Source organism: Chionomys nivalis, chromosome 11 (assembly GCF_950005125.1).
Source record: "Chionomys nivalis chromosome 11, mChiNiv1.1, whole genome shotgun sequence".
Lineage (NCBI taxonomy): Eukaryota > Metazoa > Chordata > Mammalia > Rodentia > Cricetidae > Chionomys > Chionomys nivalis.
The window spans coordinates 13,696,539-13,713,400 of record NC_080096.1 but is presented as its reverse complement, the minus strand read 5'-3'; the positions used below and the strand labels follow the sequence as shown (position 1 = coordinate 13,713,400).

Sequence of the window (16,862 nt, the reverse complement as noted above, 5' to 3'; positions counted from 1 at the left end):
GATCCCAAAGGCTCAGGGAAGCAACTGTAATTTGTCCATGGAGAACTGGTTGGTGTTTGTCCCTGCAGGTCTGAAGTGTCCACACACACACACACCCCTGCCCCCAGTGCACTCTGGACTTGAGAACCATTGAAAATTAGGACCCTGGGATGCTGAGGGACTGGCTGAGTCACTTGGATCCCAGGGAAAGGGTGGGCCTGTCCACCTACCCACCGTGGTCCTCAGTCATGGTCTCCCTGCAGGTCAACGGGCACTTGGACTACGCCAAGCAAATGGATGTGATCCTGAAGGCTGTGGGCATTCGTACCAAGCCAGGCTGGGGTGAGAAAGGATTCCTACTGGCCCCTGGCAGCCTGGCCCAAGAAGAGCCTCTCCAGACAGCCACAGTCTCCACAGATAAGGCAATCCACCAAGATGGGCAAACCCAGGAACCTGGCCCAGGAGACAGTCTCAAAACCGCTGGACCTTCCAGTGCCAGGCTAGCCCAGATGCCAACAGAACCAGACCAATCCACAGAGGCCTTGCTCCCTGCTGCTACCAGTCCAGCAGAAGGACCCGTGATCTGTAGCCATGGTGTGGGTCCTAACCCACTGGGCTGCCCTGACTGCACACAAGGGACCCGGGAGTCCTGTGCAGAACTGGACTGACCCCAAGAGTCCAGTTATCTCTTTAGACTTCTGTATTCAATTTTTCCTCATACCTCTGGGCTCCTCAGAGAGTTCTAGAGGTATGGAATTTCCACAGGTGCCTTTCTGAAACAGAAAGAGCCTAGAATGGAGAGCTGGTGAGGAAAACGCTTGCTCCCTGAGGGAGCACTGGCCATGTGACCCGCAACATTAGCCCGGCTCCAGGCCAGCGTAGGCTCCCGCCCTGCAGGTCCATCCAGAGGCCCAGGAGTCACTGTGAGGCTGGAGGTCCCCGTGCTCTTTCATCCTCCACCTTCAGTGGAACCAAGTGTCTTCCTGATCTTTTATCGACTCTTCAGGGCTGCCCACCAGCCCCAGGCCCTACCAGTAGGGTGTTTTCAGGTGCCAATGAAGTTCCTCTCTGCTCTTCTTGGGAAGTCCAGTCAGCGCTGTCTCATACAAATGTGCAGGCTGTGTGTGGGCACGGCACAGCTGCAGGAGTAACTGAGACAGATGTCATGTGAGCTTGTGAGACGTGGTGGCTCTGTATAGAATGGTGGCCAGAGGAATAAAGGCGGAATTCACAGTGGGCATAGAGAGAAACGGGCCTGGTGATAAAAGGATTACACAGGGAGGGACCAATAAATACTAAAGCCTTTTCTCTTAACCTTCGCGGCTGCCTTTTATTTTATGCTGGGGAAACTGAGCCTCTATGTATTTAGGAAATCTGTTAAAGGCCACACGGCTGATCAGTCATGGAGTCACTGTGAAGTCTAGTCAGTGGGATTTTAGACCCGAGCTCTAAGGTCTTGCATCTGCATCCATGGGAACCTCCTTCTTGTTCCTCCCACCTCTTCTGTAGGGTAGGGTGTCACAGTATTCAGAAACCAGATGCCCCTCCAGTGTGCAGCACCTATTCGCTTTATGGACACCTACCCAACTCATGCTGCTTTCAGGACAAGCTGCTGTGTCCACGCGGAAAAAAAGACAATGATTTGTCGGCGTGTCACAAAGCAAGCTAGGGACAGAGTCAGATCAGAGCCCAGGACGCTTGGATGGAAACCTTTACACGGCCACTTTCCAACCACCCAGGGATTCAGTACGACTCGGTCCACACACAGTCACTTCAGCTCGTGTTTATTGAGTCCCTCAGGCAGGCCTGGAGGAGGAGAAACCCAGGCAAGCACCAAAACCCTGCTGCCAGGGCCCAATTGAGTATGATCAGCACCAAGGAGAGCTCCTGGTCACGCTGGGCCAGCCTGGGAGCTGGGGATGATGGAACCTAAGGGCTTGAATAAAGACCTGGGACCTAAGAGGAACTCAGCAGAGAGAAGAAGCATGGAGCCAAGGGTCCCCTGCCCTTACCCACAAAAGCCCAGCCCAAGCCGGACCCCTCCTGCTTGTCTGCAGCTTCACCCCCAAGCCAGGGACATTCCTCTTCGACTGTTCTCTGCCCACCCAGGCAGCTGTCCTTTCTTTCAATGACCCTAGGAAGGACCCAAAGAGGCAGGGTGAGGAACTGAGTCCGCCTCCATCAGCTGCTTCCTTTCTGGGAAGCCCGTGATGGAGGAAGCCTGCCCTTGAGGTCGAAGAGTCAGAACAGCAGATGGGACTAGTAGGGTCCTGAGTGGTGGGGTCCCCCACCCATCAGAACAAGAAGGCTGGGAGCCCGAGTTAGGGTATGGAAATCAAGGCTGGAAAAGGACAGTGGGGCTGCGGTGTGGTTCCGAAGAGAGCACTTGCCTAGTGTGTGCAAGGTTGTCCTAGCAGAAAGGAAAGGGCACTGGGGACACAGCTCAGTTGACAGAGTGCTTTCCTAGACCACATGATGCCCTGAGGTCCATCCCCATCACTGCATAAACCTGGTGTGTGCGATACATCTGTGATCCCAGCACTTGGGAGGTAGAGGCAAGAGGATCAGAAGTTCAAGGCCATCCTTGGCCACACGGAACTTGAGTGCAGCCTGGCTATATGAGACCCTAGAAAAAAATAAAAGGGAGGGAAGGAGAGAGTAGAGAGGGAAGGAGGGGGAGAGGGAGCGGGCCTTGCTAGCCTTCTACCAGAGCCAAGCCCTGGCTGACCAGGGGTTAAAGCAACAGAATTTACCACCTCCTGACCCCTCACAGGTGCTGGGCACACCATTTACATTGTCTCTCCCCTTGAGACCTGTGCTAAGCCTCCAAGCTGCCTTAGGCAGTTGATGAAAAGGTCATGTTTCTGGCTGCCCGGCTTCCAGCCTAAGGTGCTCTTTAGTGTGACAGTTCCCATCCTAGGGGCTGGCAGGTCCAAAGTGTCCAGCGAATGTATATGTGGGAAAGCTCATAAACATACAATTTTGACTGAGTGTATCTTCAGTAGAAAGCGGGGGCACTTTGAATAAACTCCCCAAGGCCCATGAGAGCCCCAGTATCCCAAGAATGGCACTTTGGATAGCAGGGGATTGGGCCAGACAAAAACTGGGTGAGTATCTAGATGAGCCTTCTTTCCACCTACCAAGAAAGAAAGGACCAAGAACAGGTTGCTTACCTGCTGGCCTGAACTAAATGACCCATCTCCCCAAGTCCCTCAGCCACACTACACAAACCACAAGTGACTCTTCATACAGAGCTGTTTCTGATCACTCCTCATGTCAAGGGGCCTGTAGCAGAAGATGGGGGTTAGCCAAGGATGCCTCATGGAGCTCACTTCCCAGGCTGAGGGAGAGTGGGCTGAGTTCTCTGGAATGTGGCTCTCCACTGACCAGCTCTTGACCTGGTCAGTTCGTGGGGGAACTCAGTGGATGCTGCCGTATCTCGGGCTCCACAGAGTCTGAGACGAAGAAGTTGACCACGGCGGTGGCCCTGGTGGGTGGCGGGGGTTCCCGGGTTGCCTCTCCAGGCAGCAGAAGCTGAGCCGCTGTGAGCTGCAGGCCCAAGGTGCCCCCTGACGCTGAGTCTGAATCTGAATTCGGTGGCAGAGGCAGAGGCAGCACCTGCTGCAGGCTGAGGCCTGGTCGTGCACCGCTGTGGGAAGTCCACACGGAGGGGGAGGCAGGGCTGGCCCGGTGCTCCGGGGGACAGTGGATGCATGGCAGGAACCTGCCCAGGGCCCTCTTGAAGTCCCGCATGAAGAGTGGGTAGATGATGGGGTTCATGGTGCTATTACAATACCCAAGCCAGGTGAGGACGTCAAAGAGGCCTGGGGAGATGCAGTCACACACGGCCTGTGGGGATAGGATTCGTCACACCTGGTCCTGGGCTACCTCACCCAGCGGGGATGGAACAGGCACACAGACACGGGTACCACACATGTGCCATCCTCCTCCCTCCCACCTTTGCACAGTGAGGCATGTCATTTTTTACCTGAGCTATGTTGGCCACAAAGAAGGGCAGCCAGGTGACAAAGAACATGCCTAGCAGGATGCCCAGGGTCAAGCTGGCCTTCAAGGCCTTCCTGCTATGCTTGGTGGCCAAACGCCTGCTGTCAGCGGACTCCATCCCTGGGCGTGGGGTCCTGGGCACCTGTAGAGAGGAAGGCCACATAGGTTGACTGATTTTAGTCATAGACTGAGCCTCAATCCTAATACTGGACTGAGTCCTATTATACCAGCAAAAAACCGAGCCCTGATCCTTAACTGACCCCCAGCTAAAGCACTAGGCCTAACTCCAGTTCCACACTGAACTTGACACTGGCTGCAGACCAAGCCTGACATCGCTGCTAAGCTAAGCACAGCACAGATTGCCCACAGATCCTTGTGTGCCCAAGGTCTCAAGCTGAGCCTTCAACACAGCCTGTACTGAGCCCTGATCCTGGTCCCACACTACACCTTGACCATTCAGCATTTTTTTTTTTTTTTTTTTTGGTTTTTCGAGATAGGGTTTCTCTGTGGTTTTGGAGCCTGTCCTGGAACTAGCTCTTGTAGACCAGGCTGGTCTCGAACTCACAGAGATCTGCCTGCCTCTGCCTCCCGAGTGCTGGTATTAAAGGCATGCGCCACCACCGCCCGGCACCTTTCAACATTTCACAAGGGGTTTGAGAAGGTTCAGATACAGAGGTCGTCAGCTCCAAACGGCCCTCCTGCAAAGCCAAACGGTACTCGGTGCATGGGGGCACCAGAATGTAGCTCAGTTGATAGAGCTTGCCTAGCATGCGGGAAACCCTGGGTTCCATTTCCACCTCAAAAACTAGGTGTAGAGATATGTGCCTGGAATCCAGGCAAACTCAGAAGTTCAAGGCTACCCTCAACCACAAAATGACTTGAGACCTGCCTTAACTATGGGAGACACAGTCTCAAAAATAAATAAGTTGGATGGATGGATGGATGGATGGATGGATGGATGGATGGATGGATGGACGGACAGATGGACGATGACATTCAACACAGGCAGGCACACAACACAAAAAACCCCATCACCTTCCAAGGCTTTGGCGCTTCAAGACTCAGTTATACTTGAGTAAGAACATCCACGGCCGAAGAGCAGGGCATTCTGCAGCCCGTGGATTCCCTGCATGTTTTGGTATTATGGTTTTTACACTCATGGTGCACAAAACAGAAATGTTTCTTTTGAATATGTGCATGAAGGAAATGTTTGTGATGAAATCGTGTGTAGATGCATAGGGATGCTGGCCCGTGACCTTAGCACTGCACAGACCCCTGACAACCCAGTCAGGGTTGTCAGACATCCGACTCCATTCTCCTCTTGGACACTGGAGGGAACCAGGGAAGGAGGATGGTGCCGCTCCCCAGAAGTCACTGAGAAGGGGACAAGCTCATGGAGAGATGTGAGGTGATGCTGCCACCTGGTAACCAACCATCCCAGATCATTAGGAGGCACGGAAGGAGCCTGGACCACCTTGAACTCTGAGAGCCCTTTGAAAAATAGGAGAAACCTCCCCCCAGAAAAGGATACTCATAAAAATCTATATCCACATGCATAAAAGAAAATACCGCTTTTAAGTAAAGGTGACTGCCACCAAGCCTGACGATCTTTGTCCTAGCCCTGGAGATGACCTTGAACTCCTAATTTTCCAAGATTTACCTCCTGAATGTTGGGGTTACAAGCATGTGCCTCCACACTTGGTTTATGCAGAGCTAGGGACTGAGCCCAGGGCTTCACACCTGCTAGGCAAGCCCTCGACCAACGGAGCCACAGTCCCAGCCCTGTCCTTGCTGTCCTCACACACTTAGGTTTTGAATCCAGGAATTTACCCAGCTTCATTCTTCTTTTCTTAACTTATTTTGAGACATGTAATTCAGGGTATGTAGTCCAGGCTAGCCTCATACTGAAAATAGTCCTGCCGTGGTCTTACCAGATCAGGGGTAACAGGTAAGTTCCAACATGCCCAACTGGGTTCTGGAGACAGCCAGAGGTGGGATGGCTGTGGAGAGATGCCAAGACCAGGAGGAGGCAAGGAGGGAACCAGATTCCTGGGCAACCCTCCACAGATGGAGAGGGGGTGGAGAAGGCAAAGCCAGGGTCTGTCGGAGACAGAGAACTTCAGTGCCAGCCAAATGCTTTTTCACACCGGCTCACTCCTCCGCCTAGCTCCCTGCCAGCTGGGCTTACAGAGCAGAGGCCTGTCTATAGTGCCGAACCCCAGCTCCCAGCTGCCCTTCTGCAGGGTTTGGGGTCTTGCTCTGGAATATGAAAAGCAAAGCACATCGTAACAGATTTCTCTGATGAAAACTGGTGATATGAGAATCAGGGGCAAATCCATCGAAGAGCAGCCTGCAAGAGGCCCCGATCTCTTCCCCTTGGCCTTGAAAGGGTGGCAGAAGCAAAAGCTGAACTTTATGATAGGCGGTCTGCAGCCAATCACAGCCCCACCTCACACTAGCTCTATGAACTTGAGAGAGAGTCCCCTGTCTACAACTGTAAAGAGAGAGACCATGGGGCCCGTAGAGATAGCTCAGTGGTCATGAGGGAGACGTTCCTCAGCTGCCAGAGCCGCTGGGAGAGTGCAGACGGTACGCGCATGTGCAATACTGATGTCAGTGCCTGACTTCCCTCTTCCCAGGAGCCATGCCCAGCCATGCTAGGCCTCCTTCTGCTGTCTGTATGTCCCTTTTATATGTCTGTGGCATGTGCCAATAACAGAGGGTGGCTTGTCATCCAGGGTAACCTGGCAGTTCCCTTCCAGTCAACAACTCCATGTGGACACTTCAGTTCAGCTGACAACTCAACCAAAGGCATGGTATAGGTGGAGAATGAAGGCCAGCTGTCCACCTAAGGAAGCATGGCCAGATAAACCGGGCACCTTCCCATGACAAAACACAGCACAAATTTTTTTCTTGGCTCCACAGGTAAAGGTCCCTACTGCCAAGTCCCATGACACGAGTTTGGTTCCTGGTGGAAAAGACAGAACTGGGCTGGGCATAGTGGTGCACACCTTTAATCCCAGCACTTGGGAGGCAGAGGCAGGAGGATCTCTGTGAGTTTGAGGCCAGCCTGGTCTACAGAGTGAGTTCCAGGTCAGTCAAAGCTATAGAGTGAGACCATATCTCAGGAGAAAAAAAAAGAGACAGAACTGACTCCCACAGGCATGCCATGGCGTAATGCTCGCCCAACACACACACACACACACACTGAATATACACACAATGAATGAATAAATACAATAAAAATGTCAATGTTGTTGGCAAGGAGCCGGAGATGTACCGTCATTGGCACAGTGTGTGCCTAGCCTATAGCAAGTCCTGAGTTCCATGCTCAGCATTGCATAAACCAGGTGTGGTGGTACACACCTGTAATCTAGCCCTCAGAAGGGAGAGGCAAGAAGATTAGGAACACGTGATCGTCCTCTGCTACATCATAAGTTCAAGGCCAGCCTGGGCTACATGAGACCCTATCTCATAAATAGGCAAGCACTCTATCAACAGAGACATAGCCTCAGTCTAGGATTCATGCATTCATTTATTCACTCACTCATTCATTCATTCATTCTTCAAACAAGGTCTCAGTGGTTAAGAGCACTGGCTGCTCCTCCAGAGGACCTGGGTTCAGTTCCCAGCACCCCCATAATGGCTCACACCCATTCATAACTCAAGTTCTAGGGGACCCAACACCCTCTTCAGGTCTCTTTGGGCAACAGACATGCACATAGTACACACACATACATGCAAGCAAAATACAAAAATGCATAAAATAAATGCATCATTTTTTAAAATTAAAGTAAATAAATAAAGAATACGGTGGCCAAAGGAGGTGTGGTGTTCTAAGTGAGAGAGGCAGCTATGTAAGCAGCACAGGCAGCATGCCTCCGTCATGGGAAAAATACTAACATAACACACTGATTCTCAAGGGCCTGACATAGGGAAGAACTGCAACAATAGCCGTAAACGGGCAAGAGCATCACCAGTGGTGAAGAGATTGGGTTCAAGGGATCTTTTACTTTTTCTTGCTTGTACTTCTTGGGCTGTGTGGAGCACTTTCCTATCAAGCACAAGGTCCTGGGCTCCACTACCGAACACCACAAAACACTAAAAGGAAGTAAGTGTATATCTTCCCGCATTATTTAAATTGCTAAGGGTCAAGGGCTAGAGGGATGGCTCTGCCATTCAGAGCACTGGCCACTTGAAGAGGACCTGAGTTCTGCTCTCAGCACCCACACTGGCAGCTATAACTTCAACTCTGAGGAATCTGATGCCCTCTTCTGGCCACCATGGGCATTGCACACGTGTGGTACATATACAGCTGAACGGACACACATAGGTGTACATAAAGATTAAAATAAGGGGCTAGAGAGATGGCTTGGTGCTTAAAAACACTTAGTTGCTCTTTCAGAAGACCTGGGTTCAATTCCCAGCACCCACAGGGCAGCTCACAATCATGCATAATTCCAGTTCCAGAAGATCCTATGCCCTCTTCTGACCTCTGTGGGTGTTATAATACATGTCATGCACATGCAATCAAGTAGGCAAAACACCCATGCACATAGAATACTTAAATATATAAAATTAATAAATTTAAAATTTTAATTAAGATAAATAAACATTAAAAACGATTCAGTAATCATCTAGTAACAGAGTGAGGCCAACAAGATGGACTTGAGCCAGAACACAGGGCGTCAAACCCCGACTCTCATCTAAGTAGCTGAGCAACACTGGCGAGCTAGACTCTCATCTAAGTAGCTGAGCGACACTGGTGAGCTATGGTGCCTCTCCCATCTCTTCTGTAAAAAGGTGCTGCTGAGAGTATCCACCTCACAGGCCTGTGCTAAGGGTCAAATAAGGTAATACAAACCTGTTGGAACAGCTCCTGAACCCCGTAAGTGTCGTGTAGGTTAGCTGTTATCATTTACACTGTATGCATCCCAAGAGTCTCACCTACTTAGTGGTAATGCTGTTGGTGACCGCCATGACCATCTTTTCCCTGGAAAGGCGGGAGGTCCCCAGAACCATCTATTCTACCACCAACAGACAAGGAGGAAAACCTGTTGAGAACCTACTATGTGCCAAAGCCACTGTATATTCTCCCCCCTCCCCCCCCCGCCTTATGAATAGTCCTCTCTAGTTCCGAGATAGAGAGAGGCGAAATGACTTCTCCAAGGTCATTCAGCTGTGACAGGAGCAAGCAGGATTTGAAGCAGGGAACACTGAGTTTCGACTCCAAGCCCCTAGCTCAGCACAGCAGCCACCTGCACTCTGCAGCCACCTCCCACAGCAGTGAGTGTCACCTCCTCCTCCAACGAGGAGGAGGGATGGGTGGAGGGACAACGTGTCACTGAGACAGAAGGGATGTGCAGTTGTGAAGGAAGGGCAGAGGTGGGAGGAAGACAGGGAGGAGGGAGAGGCGGGGGGAATCAGGGGAGGCAGAGGGAAGATGATGGGAGGAGGAGCACCCATGGGAAGGGGGAGGAAGATTAAGGCAGGTTAGGAGCTGGGGGTGAGAAAGCAAGGTGAGGCAGAACAGGGACTCCTAGCTCCTCTCTCCCTCAGCCCATGGGAATGCTGGGAAGACCTACTGGAAACCACTGCCCAGGAATGGCTTTTTAAAACCCATTTTCACACAGAGGCATATGTGGATCAGAGGGAGATATGCTGGCCAGCTCCACGTTGCCCATGCCAGGAACTGTTTCTGCCTCCCTTCCGTCTGCAGGGAGCTGGAAGCTGCACTGGTGAAGAGAAGAGCTAAGAGAGAGGTAGATCCTAGATGGGAAGGGGCCTCATGCCACCTTCTCTGCACCCATCCACACTGTTCCTGCGGATCTGAATTCTAAGACCATCTCTGCCTCCAGGCTGCAAGTTCCCTGCCTGTTTTGTTGTTGTTGTTGTTTTGAGACAGGATCTCACTCTGTCCCTCTGACTTGCCTGGAACTCACTACATAAATCAGGCTCGGTGCGGGACAATTCTGTATTCTGCCAATTATGTTTTAAATAAACACTGATTGGCCAGTAGCCAGGCAGGAAATATAGGCAGGACAATCAGACAGGAAGTAGAGGCAGGGCAATGAGAACAGAAGAATTCTGGGTAGGGGGAAGCTCCCTCTGCAGTTCTGTCCAGACATCAAAGAAGGAAGATGTGACCTACCCAGCTGAAAAAGGTACCAAGCCATGTGGCTAACATATACTAGAATAATGGGCTAATATAAGTTATAAGAGTTAATAAGAAGCCTGAGCTAATGGGCCAATCGGTTTTAAAACTTATGTAGACCTTCCATGTGATTCTTTGGGACCTAACGACTGTGGGAACTAGGCAGGACAGAAACCCCAACAAGTAGGCCCTCATGTTACACAGGCTGACCTTAAACTCAGAGATCTACCTGCCTCTACCTCCTGAGTCTGAGTGCCAGGATTAAAGGTGTGCACCACCACCATTCCTGGCGAGCTGCCTTTCTGGATAAGCCAGCTCCTCAGAAGGAAAAACAGACACAAACCCCAAGCAGATGGAGCAAGACTGCCACGCCACACATGAGCCCTCAAAGGCAGGCAGGATCCAGGCACTCGGGAAACAGGCACACAGAAGGCTTGCTCTTAACCAAGTGGCTTTAAAAGCAGGGTAGTGGAGGGTCCGATGCTTCACCAGCCAAGAAAGTAGACTTGGAGCTGGAAATATGGTTCAGCAGTTAAGGGCATGCCCTGCTCTTTCAGAGGACCCCAGTTCAGTTCCCAGCACCCATGTCTGGTGGCTCCCAACTGCTTAGAGCTCCAGATCGGGGGGATTTAACACCTCTGTCCTCCAAAGACACCTGCACTCACACGTGCGCGCATGCACGCGTGCTCGCACACGCATGCATACAAATAAAATAAGCACTGTTTTAAAAGAGAATGAGGCTGGGTGTAGTGGCACATGCTTCTGATCCCAGCATTTGAAAGCAGATGAATCTCTGTAAGTTCCAGGCCAGCCTGGACTACGTAGAGAGATTCTGTCTCAACCACTCCCCTCCTATGCCCCCCCAAAAAAAGGAAAGAGAGAGATCAGGTTTTCCCTCAGATGTTTGGTGGGAGGAGAGAGACAGGATAAACAAGCCTCCAGCTTGAAAGCCCAGCGGATCATCCTATCTATGAGGTAGGATAATGGCCTTGGAGACAGAAGGGATATCCTCCAGCCTTTGGCTTCAGGGTTCACTGTGGCTTCTCTGCCTAGGCCTTCAGCTACACACAGAACATGGCTTTCAGGGGTCTCCCCCTTCTAAGATCCACCCTCCTCCCCTCCTGCTAATGCTTAAGGTCAAAGTCCATCTCTCCAACCAGCATAAATTTAAGCAGGGCAGGATCTTGCTCCTACACACTGTAGGTACTCAACACATGCCATTGATTGGGCTAATGAATTCATGCTGTGAAAAGTTTACGGACTCATTGCATATAGTAAGCCTGCAGGAGCTGAGAACGGGCAGCCCTGTGAGCCAGGGCTGAACCCCAGGCCCTCTGCAGCTAGGCATCCATTTCCTTCCCACCACAAACACAGGCTGAGTGGCTGTGATAGGCTTGGCACGGTTCTGAGTGCTGAAAATACAGCCGCAATCATGACAAGCTCCTGCGCTCTCGCAGCTCGCTTCCCACTCAGGAGAAGCCATCAATCAATCATCCATCAACTGGCAAGATGTTTGCAGACGCTGCTGGGAGAGCAGTGGGCCTGGAGAGGACCTAGGGAGGGCAGCAGTTCCTACTCAGAAGCAGGAGAACCGAAGGGACCAGAAGATGGGACAGAAACTGAAGAAGGACCTTATGGAAATGAAACAGGTCCTGGGACAGGAATGTGTTTGATGCTCAAGGGACAGCGAGGAGGCCAATGTGGCTGACAGAGGAAGAGCAATCAAAGGGAGAAAGAGGGGAATATAGAGAAGGATCAGGGAGTCTTGGAACAAAAGCTGTCCCAAGCATAAAACACAGTACACATGACAGGTAGAAGATTACCACTGTAACCCAGGCATGATAAAGGGTCTCGGCCCCAGGACGGCAGTGGAGAGATGCAAGGTGCCCAGAGCCTGGGCATGTGCCACAGGTAGAGAGGAGAGGACTGGATCCATAGTGGAAGAAGCAGAGAGGCATCCAAGCTGCTTCCAGAGCTTCTAGCCTGGGAGATCAGAAAAAAGAGGTCACCATCCCCTGACATGGAGAAGACCCCGGGGGCTAAGTGTGGAGTCTGGGAAGGGTCGAGAGTTCTATCTGTCCTTGAGCAGGGCTTGGCCTAGCTGCTCGAAGATGGTATTTCCAGGTCTGAGACAAAACAAACCCACTACAGAGGGAAAAAGAGCACTAACGACCCGGGTCAGAGCCCCACGGTGCAGGCTGCGTTGGCAGATCAAGGCTCAGGGAGGACCTGGGAAACAGTCGGCAGGGGGACAAGGTATAATGTCGCTGGTCACAGCATTGCTCAACTGTCATTTCATCACATCTGCTCTCTCTGGGGCGTAGTTGCCCTACTGTGAAGCAGGGCTGAGGGACAGATGCTCAGCGGGTGTTCTGGACACCAAGCTTGGCTTGGTGCCTGACAGAGTGCTCAAGCCAACAGTGTGTGCCTGTGGGAGGCTCCCACACAGGTCCTGAGGTCATGGTACCAGCTGGCTCGCTTCATCTAAAGAACACCTGTGTGTGGGCCCTGTTGGGACCGGGGAGCCTGACAGGCCAACCTCTAATATTCTTGATCTTTGGCACAGAGCTTCCTCAAGAATGGGCATTCAGGACTTTTCAGTTACACGAAACATTTTAAAAACTCACAGAGCCAATGAGAAGGCTCAGCAGATAAAGGCACCTGCACGGAGCCCGATTAGACCCCGGGCTCCATGAAAATAGTCATAAGTCCTACATACAAACATTGTGGTACACGTGTGCATGCTCACACACAAACACACAATAATAAGTTAAAATTATAAAATACAAACACATGAGAGCTGCGAGCTGTTTTCCCACAAGAGAGGGCATGTTCTTTGCTCTTCATATCCCCTCCCCAAACTCACGATGAGAAAATCTGCTTCAGGTTTGGGCACAGCAGACAGACGCGTCAAAGGCACGCCAGTGACACTGTGTGAGGCCCCTCTGACATCCCGCCCTTGTGTTTCCGTGACCGTTCATGGGAAGGGTTACTGGTTTTCCATTTTTGGAAGATATAGGGGTTTTTCTTTCTGAACACATTCATGGAAGTAAAAAGATAAATGAGGAATACAAAGAAAATGCCAGATAGAGATGAACTGATAGACTTAAGATGGGGATTTGGGGGGGGATAGGAAGGCAGATATGCCCCACCCCCAAGTGATTCTCCTTCCTTTACAAAATCTCAGAAAGCAAGCAGGGAGCTCAGTGGTAGACCACTAGAGACCCTGTGCCACGGTCAGCCAATGTCTTCACGAAACTGGGAGCTTCCGTTTGTATTGAATATTGTTTTCATTGGCATTTATTTGTGTGTGTGTCGGTATGTATCTATGTGTCTGTGTCTGTGTGTGTCTCTGTGTGTGTGTGTGTCTGTATGTGTATGTGCTGACATGTGACTGTCACATGTACCAAATCCTAGAGACAGCACTGAGCGCAATAGAGTTCTGAGTGTCTGTGGGTTGCCCAGCTTGTTATGTGGGTGCTGGGATCCAGTCTCCCATCTTCATGATTTTGCAGCAAGGTCTCTTAACCGCTGAACCATCTGACTCCTTTGCTGAGTAAGAAACAAGCCCCTGCTGTGTAGAGACATCACATATTATCTGTTTGCATCACTGACACTGCCTATAGCTCATTCACTTTCAGGACCCCTCTGGAGAAGCCACCTGCCTCTGAGGCCAGGAAATTTACACAGGTGAGAAGCAAGTGCTGCCCCTTCTTAGCCTCAAGTCAAGAAATGGGCAAGTCAATGAAATCACAACGAGGCAGTAATGACTCGCCACTGAGCAAGGATGTCTTTTCTTTTCTTTGTTTCTTTCTTTTCTTTTTTTTTTTCTTCTTTTTTTTTTTTTAGAGACAGGGTTTCTCTGTAGCTTTGGAGCCTGAAGCCTGTCCTGGAACTAGCTCTTGTAGACCAGGCTGGCCTCGAACTCACAGAGACCTGCCTGCCTTTGCCTCCCAAGTGCTGGGATTAAAGGCATATGCCACCACCATTCGGCTTACAAGGATGTCTTTACAAACAAACAAACGAACAAAAAGAAACCACCAAAATCCTCAGAAAAGAGTGAAAGGCCCAGGGCATCGATCCTGCCTCTGTGTCAGGACCACAGTCAGCTGCTGGGACTCCAGAATGTTCTCAGAATGCAGAGGGAGACAGAGAGCTACAGCTAGGATTCCTGCCCATCCAGATACCACTGTCCTAGGTGACTGGACCTTGGAAGACCGGGCCTCTCTGTGGTCCAGCTGCCCTGGGGGCTGCCCAGAGCCTGCCACCTTTCCTACCTCAGCCTAATCCCTTGCTGCTGTGTGACCCCCAGGCTACCACCCTTGAAGAACCTCCTTCACCTGAGGCTACACCAAGACGTCCTTGCAGAGCCTACCTGGGACCTTTGCCAGGGCCTTAGACTTAGAGACCCAAATCTCAGAAGCTCAAGTCTAGTCAGTGGACATCTCCATCACTCAGGATGGACCTCAGCCTGAAGCCCAGCATGGCCTGGATGGTAAGACCAGCCACCCTTGCTTGAGCTAAGAGCCCTGCCCTATTCGCCAGCTATTACTGAGCTGTGTACTGAGGATCAAAACTGACCTAATCTCACACAGCTCCCAAGTCAGTGAGCCAAAGTGGCTAAATCAACAAACAAGTTTGGGGGTTGTGATGGCAATAGCAGATTGGAGCCGATGGGCCTGCAGATCAGAAAGTCAGGGTCACCCTGGGAAGAGGTGGGTTTAAAGGGAACTGGGCAAGAGGGGCTCCAGGGAGAAGCATCCAGGCAAAGGCCACAGCAAATGCAAAGACCTTAAGGCTGGCATGGTGGCTCACACCTATAGTCCCAGCCCTTAGGAGGTAGAGGCAGGAAAATCCCAACTTCAAGATCACCCTCAGCTACACGGTGAATTTGAAGCCAGCCGAAGCTGCACGAAGACTCTGTCTCAAAGTAAAAGCCAAAATCTTGGCACAGAATTAAGCTTGGCAGCTTTGAGGACTGTCGTTGGGGCCCTGAGGCTGGTGCAGACCAAGTGGAAGAGAGGGAGAGAGGAGAAAGGGAGGATGGAGTTTGGCCCGGAAGGATCCACAGGCCACATTCTGAGATGGGTTTTCTCCTTACGGTGAGCTGGGTGAGGTTTGTAGAAGGAGAGCATCACTGCCAGGAGGGTCTTTTCCGTCATTCTGGCTCTGGTTGGAAAAGTGGACTGCAGCGGGGATGGGGGTGGGGGCAGGGGCAGTGGGAGTCTATTAAAGGCTCCCTGGCGAGAGGTGACAGTGGCTTACACAAGGGAGACAGCCGCCACAGAGAGGTGTGCTTTGACGGGTAGGCAGGACCAGCAGGCCTGAGAAAGGAGTGTGGATATGAGGGAGAGAAAGCGCTCTCTAAGTTTGCCACATGTGACACACGATGGGGCCTGTCAAGGAGAAGCGCGCCAGCTTCCTCCTCCGTATCCGGATATAGCAGCTAACCTACCACAGTCAGAGTTTGAGATTCATTAGAGAGGCAGAGCCACGAGGCCTTAGAGGATCAGCCCCAAGCACTTACTAAGAGACAGTCGGCAAGTGGATTCCCAGTGGTTGTTTATTCCTTCCCATCCCACGAGCCCAGGTCTCCCAAACGCACCCCGGGTACCTGCAAGGTCTCCAGGGCCTGGCCAGTCATGCCCGTGGTGAGCGAGGCCACTTGCACCGCCTGCTTGCGGGCAGCCAGCAGGATCCTGCAGTAGGTGAAGCAGATGGCACCTGAGGGCAGGAAAAAGGTGACTCCGGACGCCACGAGGACAAAAGGCAGGCTGGCCAATAAGCGGCACTGGCCGGGGGCAGGTGTCCGAGCGTGGCCCAGTTTGTGCCAGCCCAGCAACAGGGGCAGGAAGGAGGCAAGCGCCGCAAGGCTCCAGGCACCCAGGATGAGCGCCAAGGCACGCGGGGTTGTCATGCGCAGCTTGTAGCGCAGCGGGGAGAGGATGAGCAGGTAGCGGTCCAGGCTGATGAGGCAGAGGTTGAGGATGGAGGCGCTGCAGCACATCACGTCGAAGGCGGTCCAAAGTAGGCAGAGGCCGCGCGCCAGCACCCAGCGCCCATACAGTGCATTCAGCATGGCCGGGGGCATTACCACCAACCCCACCATCAGGTCCGACGCGAAGAGCGACACCAGGAAGAAGTTAGACGTGTTGCGCAGCGCAGGCTGCGTGCAGATGAGTACGATCAGCAACGAATTGGCGGCCGCTGTCAGCACGATGACCACGCAAAGCGCGGCGGCCACCCAGCCGCTTCCCCCTGGGGCAGGAGGTGGCCCAGGCCCCCAGACTGGGGTGCTATTGTTGATAGGGCCCGGCTCTGGGACCATGGGGACTAGGGTTGAGGACCAGGACGGGATATAGTGAATGCGGGGACAGGATGAAACCAAAGGAAGAGGAAGTAAGCTGGGTAAAAATTGCGCCCCGGAGGAGTAACAACACGGGGACCTTAGGTCACCAAGCGGCGATTACAAGAGATCGGGAAGGGGCTGTAGGGGTGTCTCCAACGGGAAGGGTCTGTAGGGGTGTCTCCAACGGTGGGGCCACCTGGAGGACTCAGGTAAGAAGTTTGGGGAGGGATACCTGATGAACCGAGTTAATTAAAGTTAGGTTGGCGTTGAATGAGAGAACCCTGGAGTGGAACAGAGCCACCTGGGATGGCGTAAGATGGGGGTGGGGCTCCTGGCCAGAGACACAGCTGGGGAGATGGGAGCAGGAGGCGAACT

At 52.2% G+C, this 16,862-nt stretch overlaps 2 protein-coding genes across 4 annotated transcripts in view; one reads left to right on the top strand and one right to left on the bottom strand.

The window, feature by feature from the left end:
• Positions 1 to 1,221, top strand: part of Tmco4 (transmembrane and coiled-coil domains 4) — a 66,898-nt gene extending 65,677 nt beyond the window's left edge. For all 3 annotated transcript variants that reach the window (XM_057784312.1, XM_057784311.1, XM_057784310.1), the window contains one exon: positions 243 to 1,221. In XM_057784312.1, the coding sequence (XP_057640295.1) occupies positions 243 to 647 (405 nt within the window). In that variant the 3' untranslated portion in view covers positions 648 to 1,221. The remainder of the gene's footprint in view (positions 1 to 242) is intronic.
• Positions 1,222 to 1,766: 545 nt separating this feature from the next.
• Htr6 (5-hydroxytryptamine receptor 6) lies at positions 1,767 to 16,466 on the bottom strand. Its single transcript, XM_057784467.1, has 3 exons — positions 15,753 to 16,466; positions 3,968 to 4,126; positions 1,767 to 3,828 (listed from the first exon to the last, which is right to left on the bottom strand). The coding sequence occupies exons 1-3, from the start codon at positions 16,464 to 16,466 to the stop codon at positions 3,382 to 3,384; spliced, it is 1,320 nt and encodes a 439-aa protein (XP_057640450.1). The 3' UTR covers positions 1,767 to 3,381.
• Positions 16,467 to 16,862: the final 396 nt, after the last annotated feature.

Coding starts and splice junctions, on each gene's coding strand:
- Htr6 (XM_057784467.1), bottom strand. CDS start 16,466: ATGGTCCCAGAGCCGGGCCCTATCAACAATAGCACCCCAGTCTGGGGG. Junction 4,127..15,752: donor AGGCCCTGGAGACCTTGCAG/GTACCCGGGGTG, acceptor TCCTCTCTACAG/GTGCCCAGGACCCCACGCCC. Junction 3,829..3,967: donor TTGTGGCCAACATAGCTCAG/GTAAAAAATGAC, acceptor CTATCCCCACAG/GCCGTGTGTGACTGCATCTC.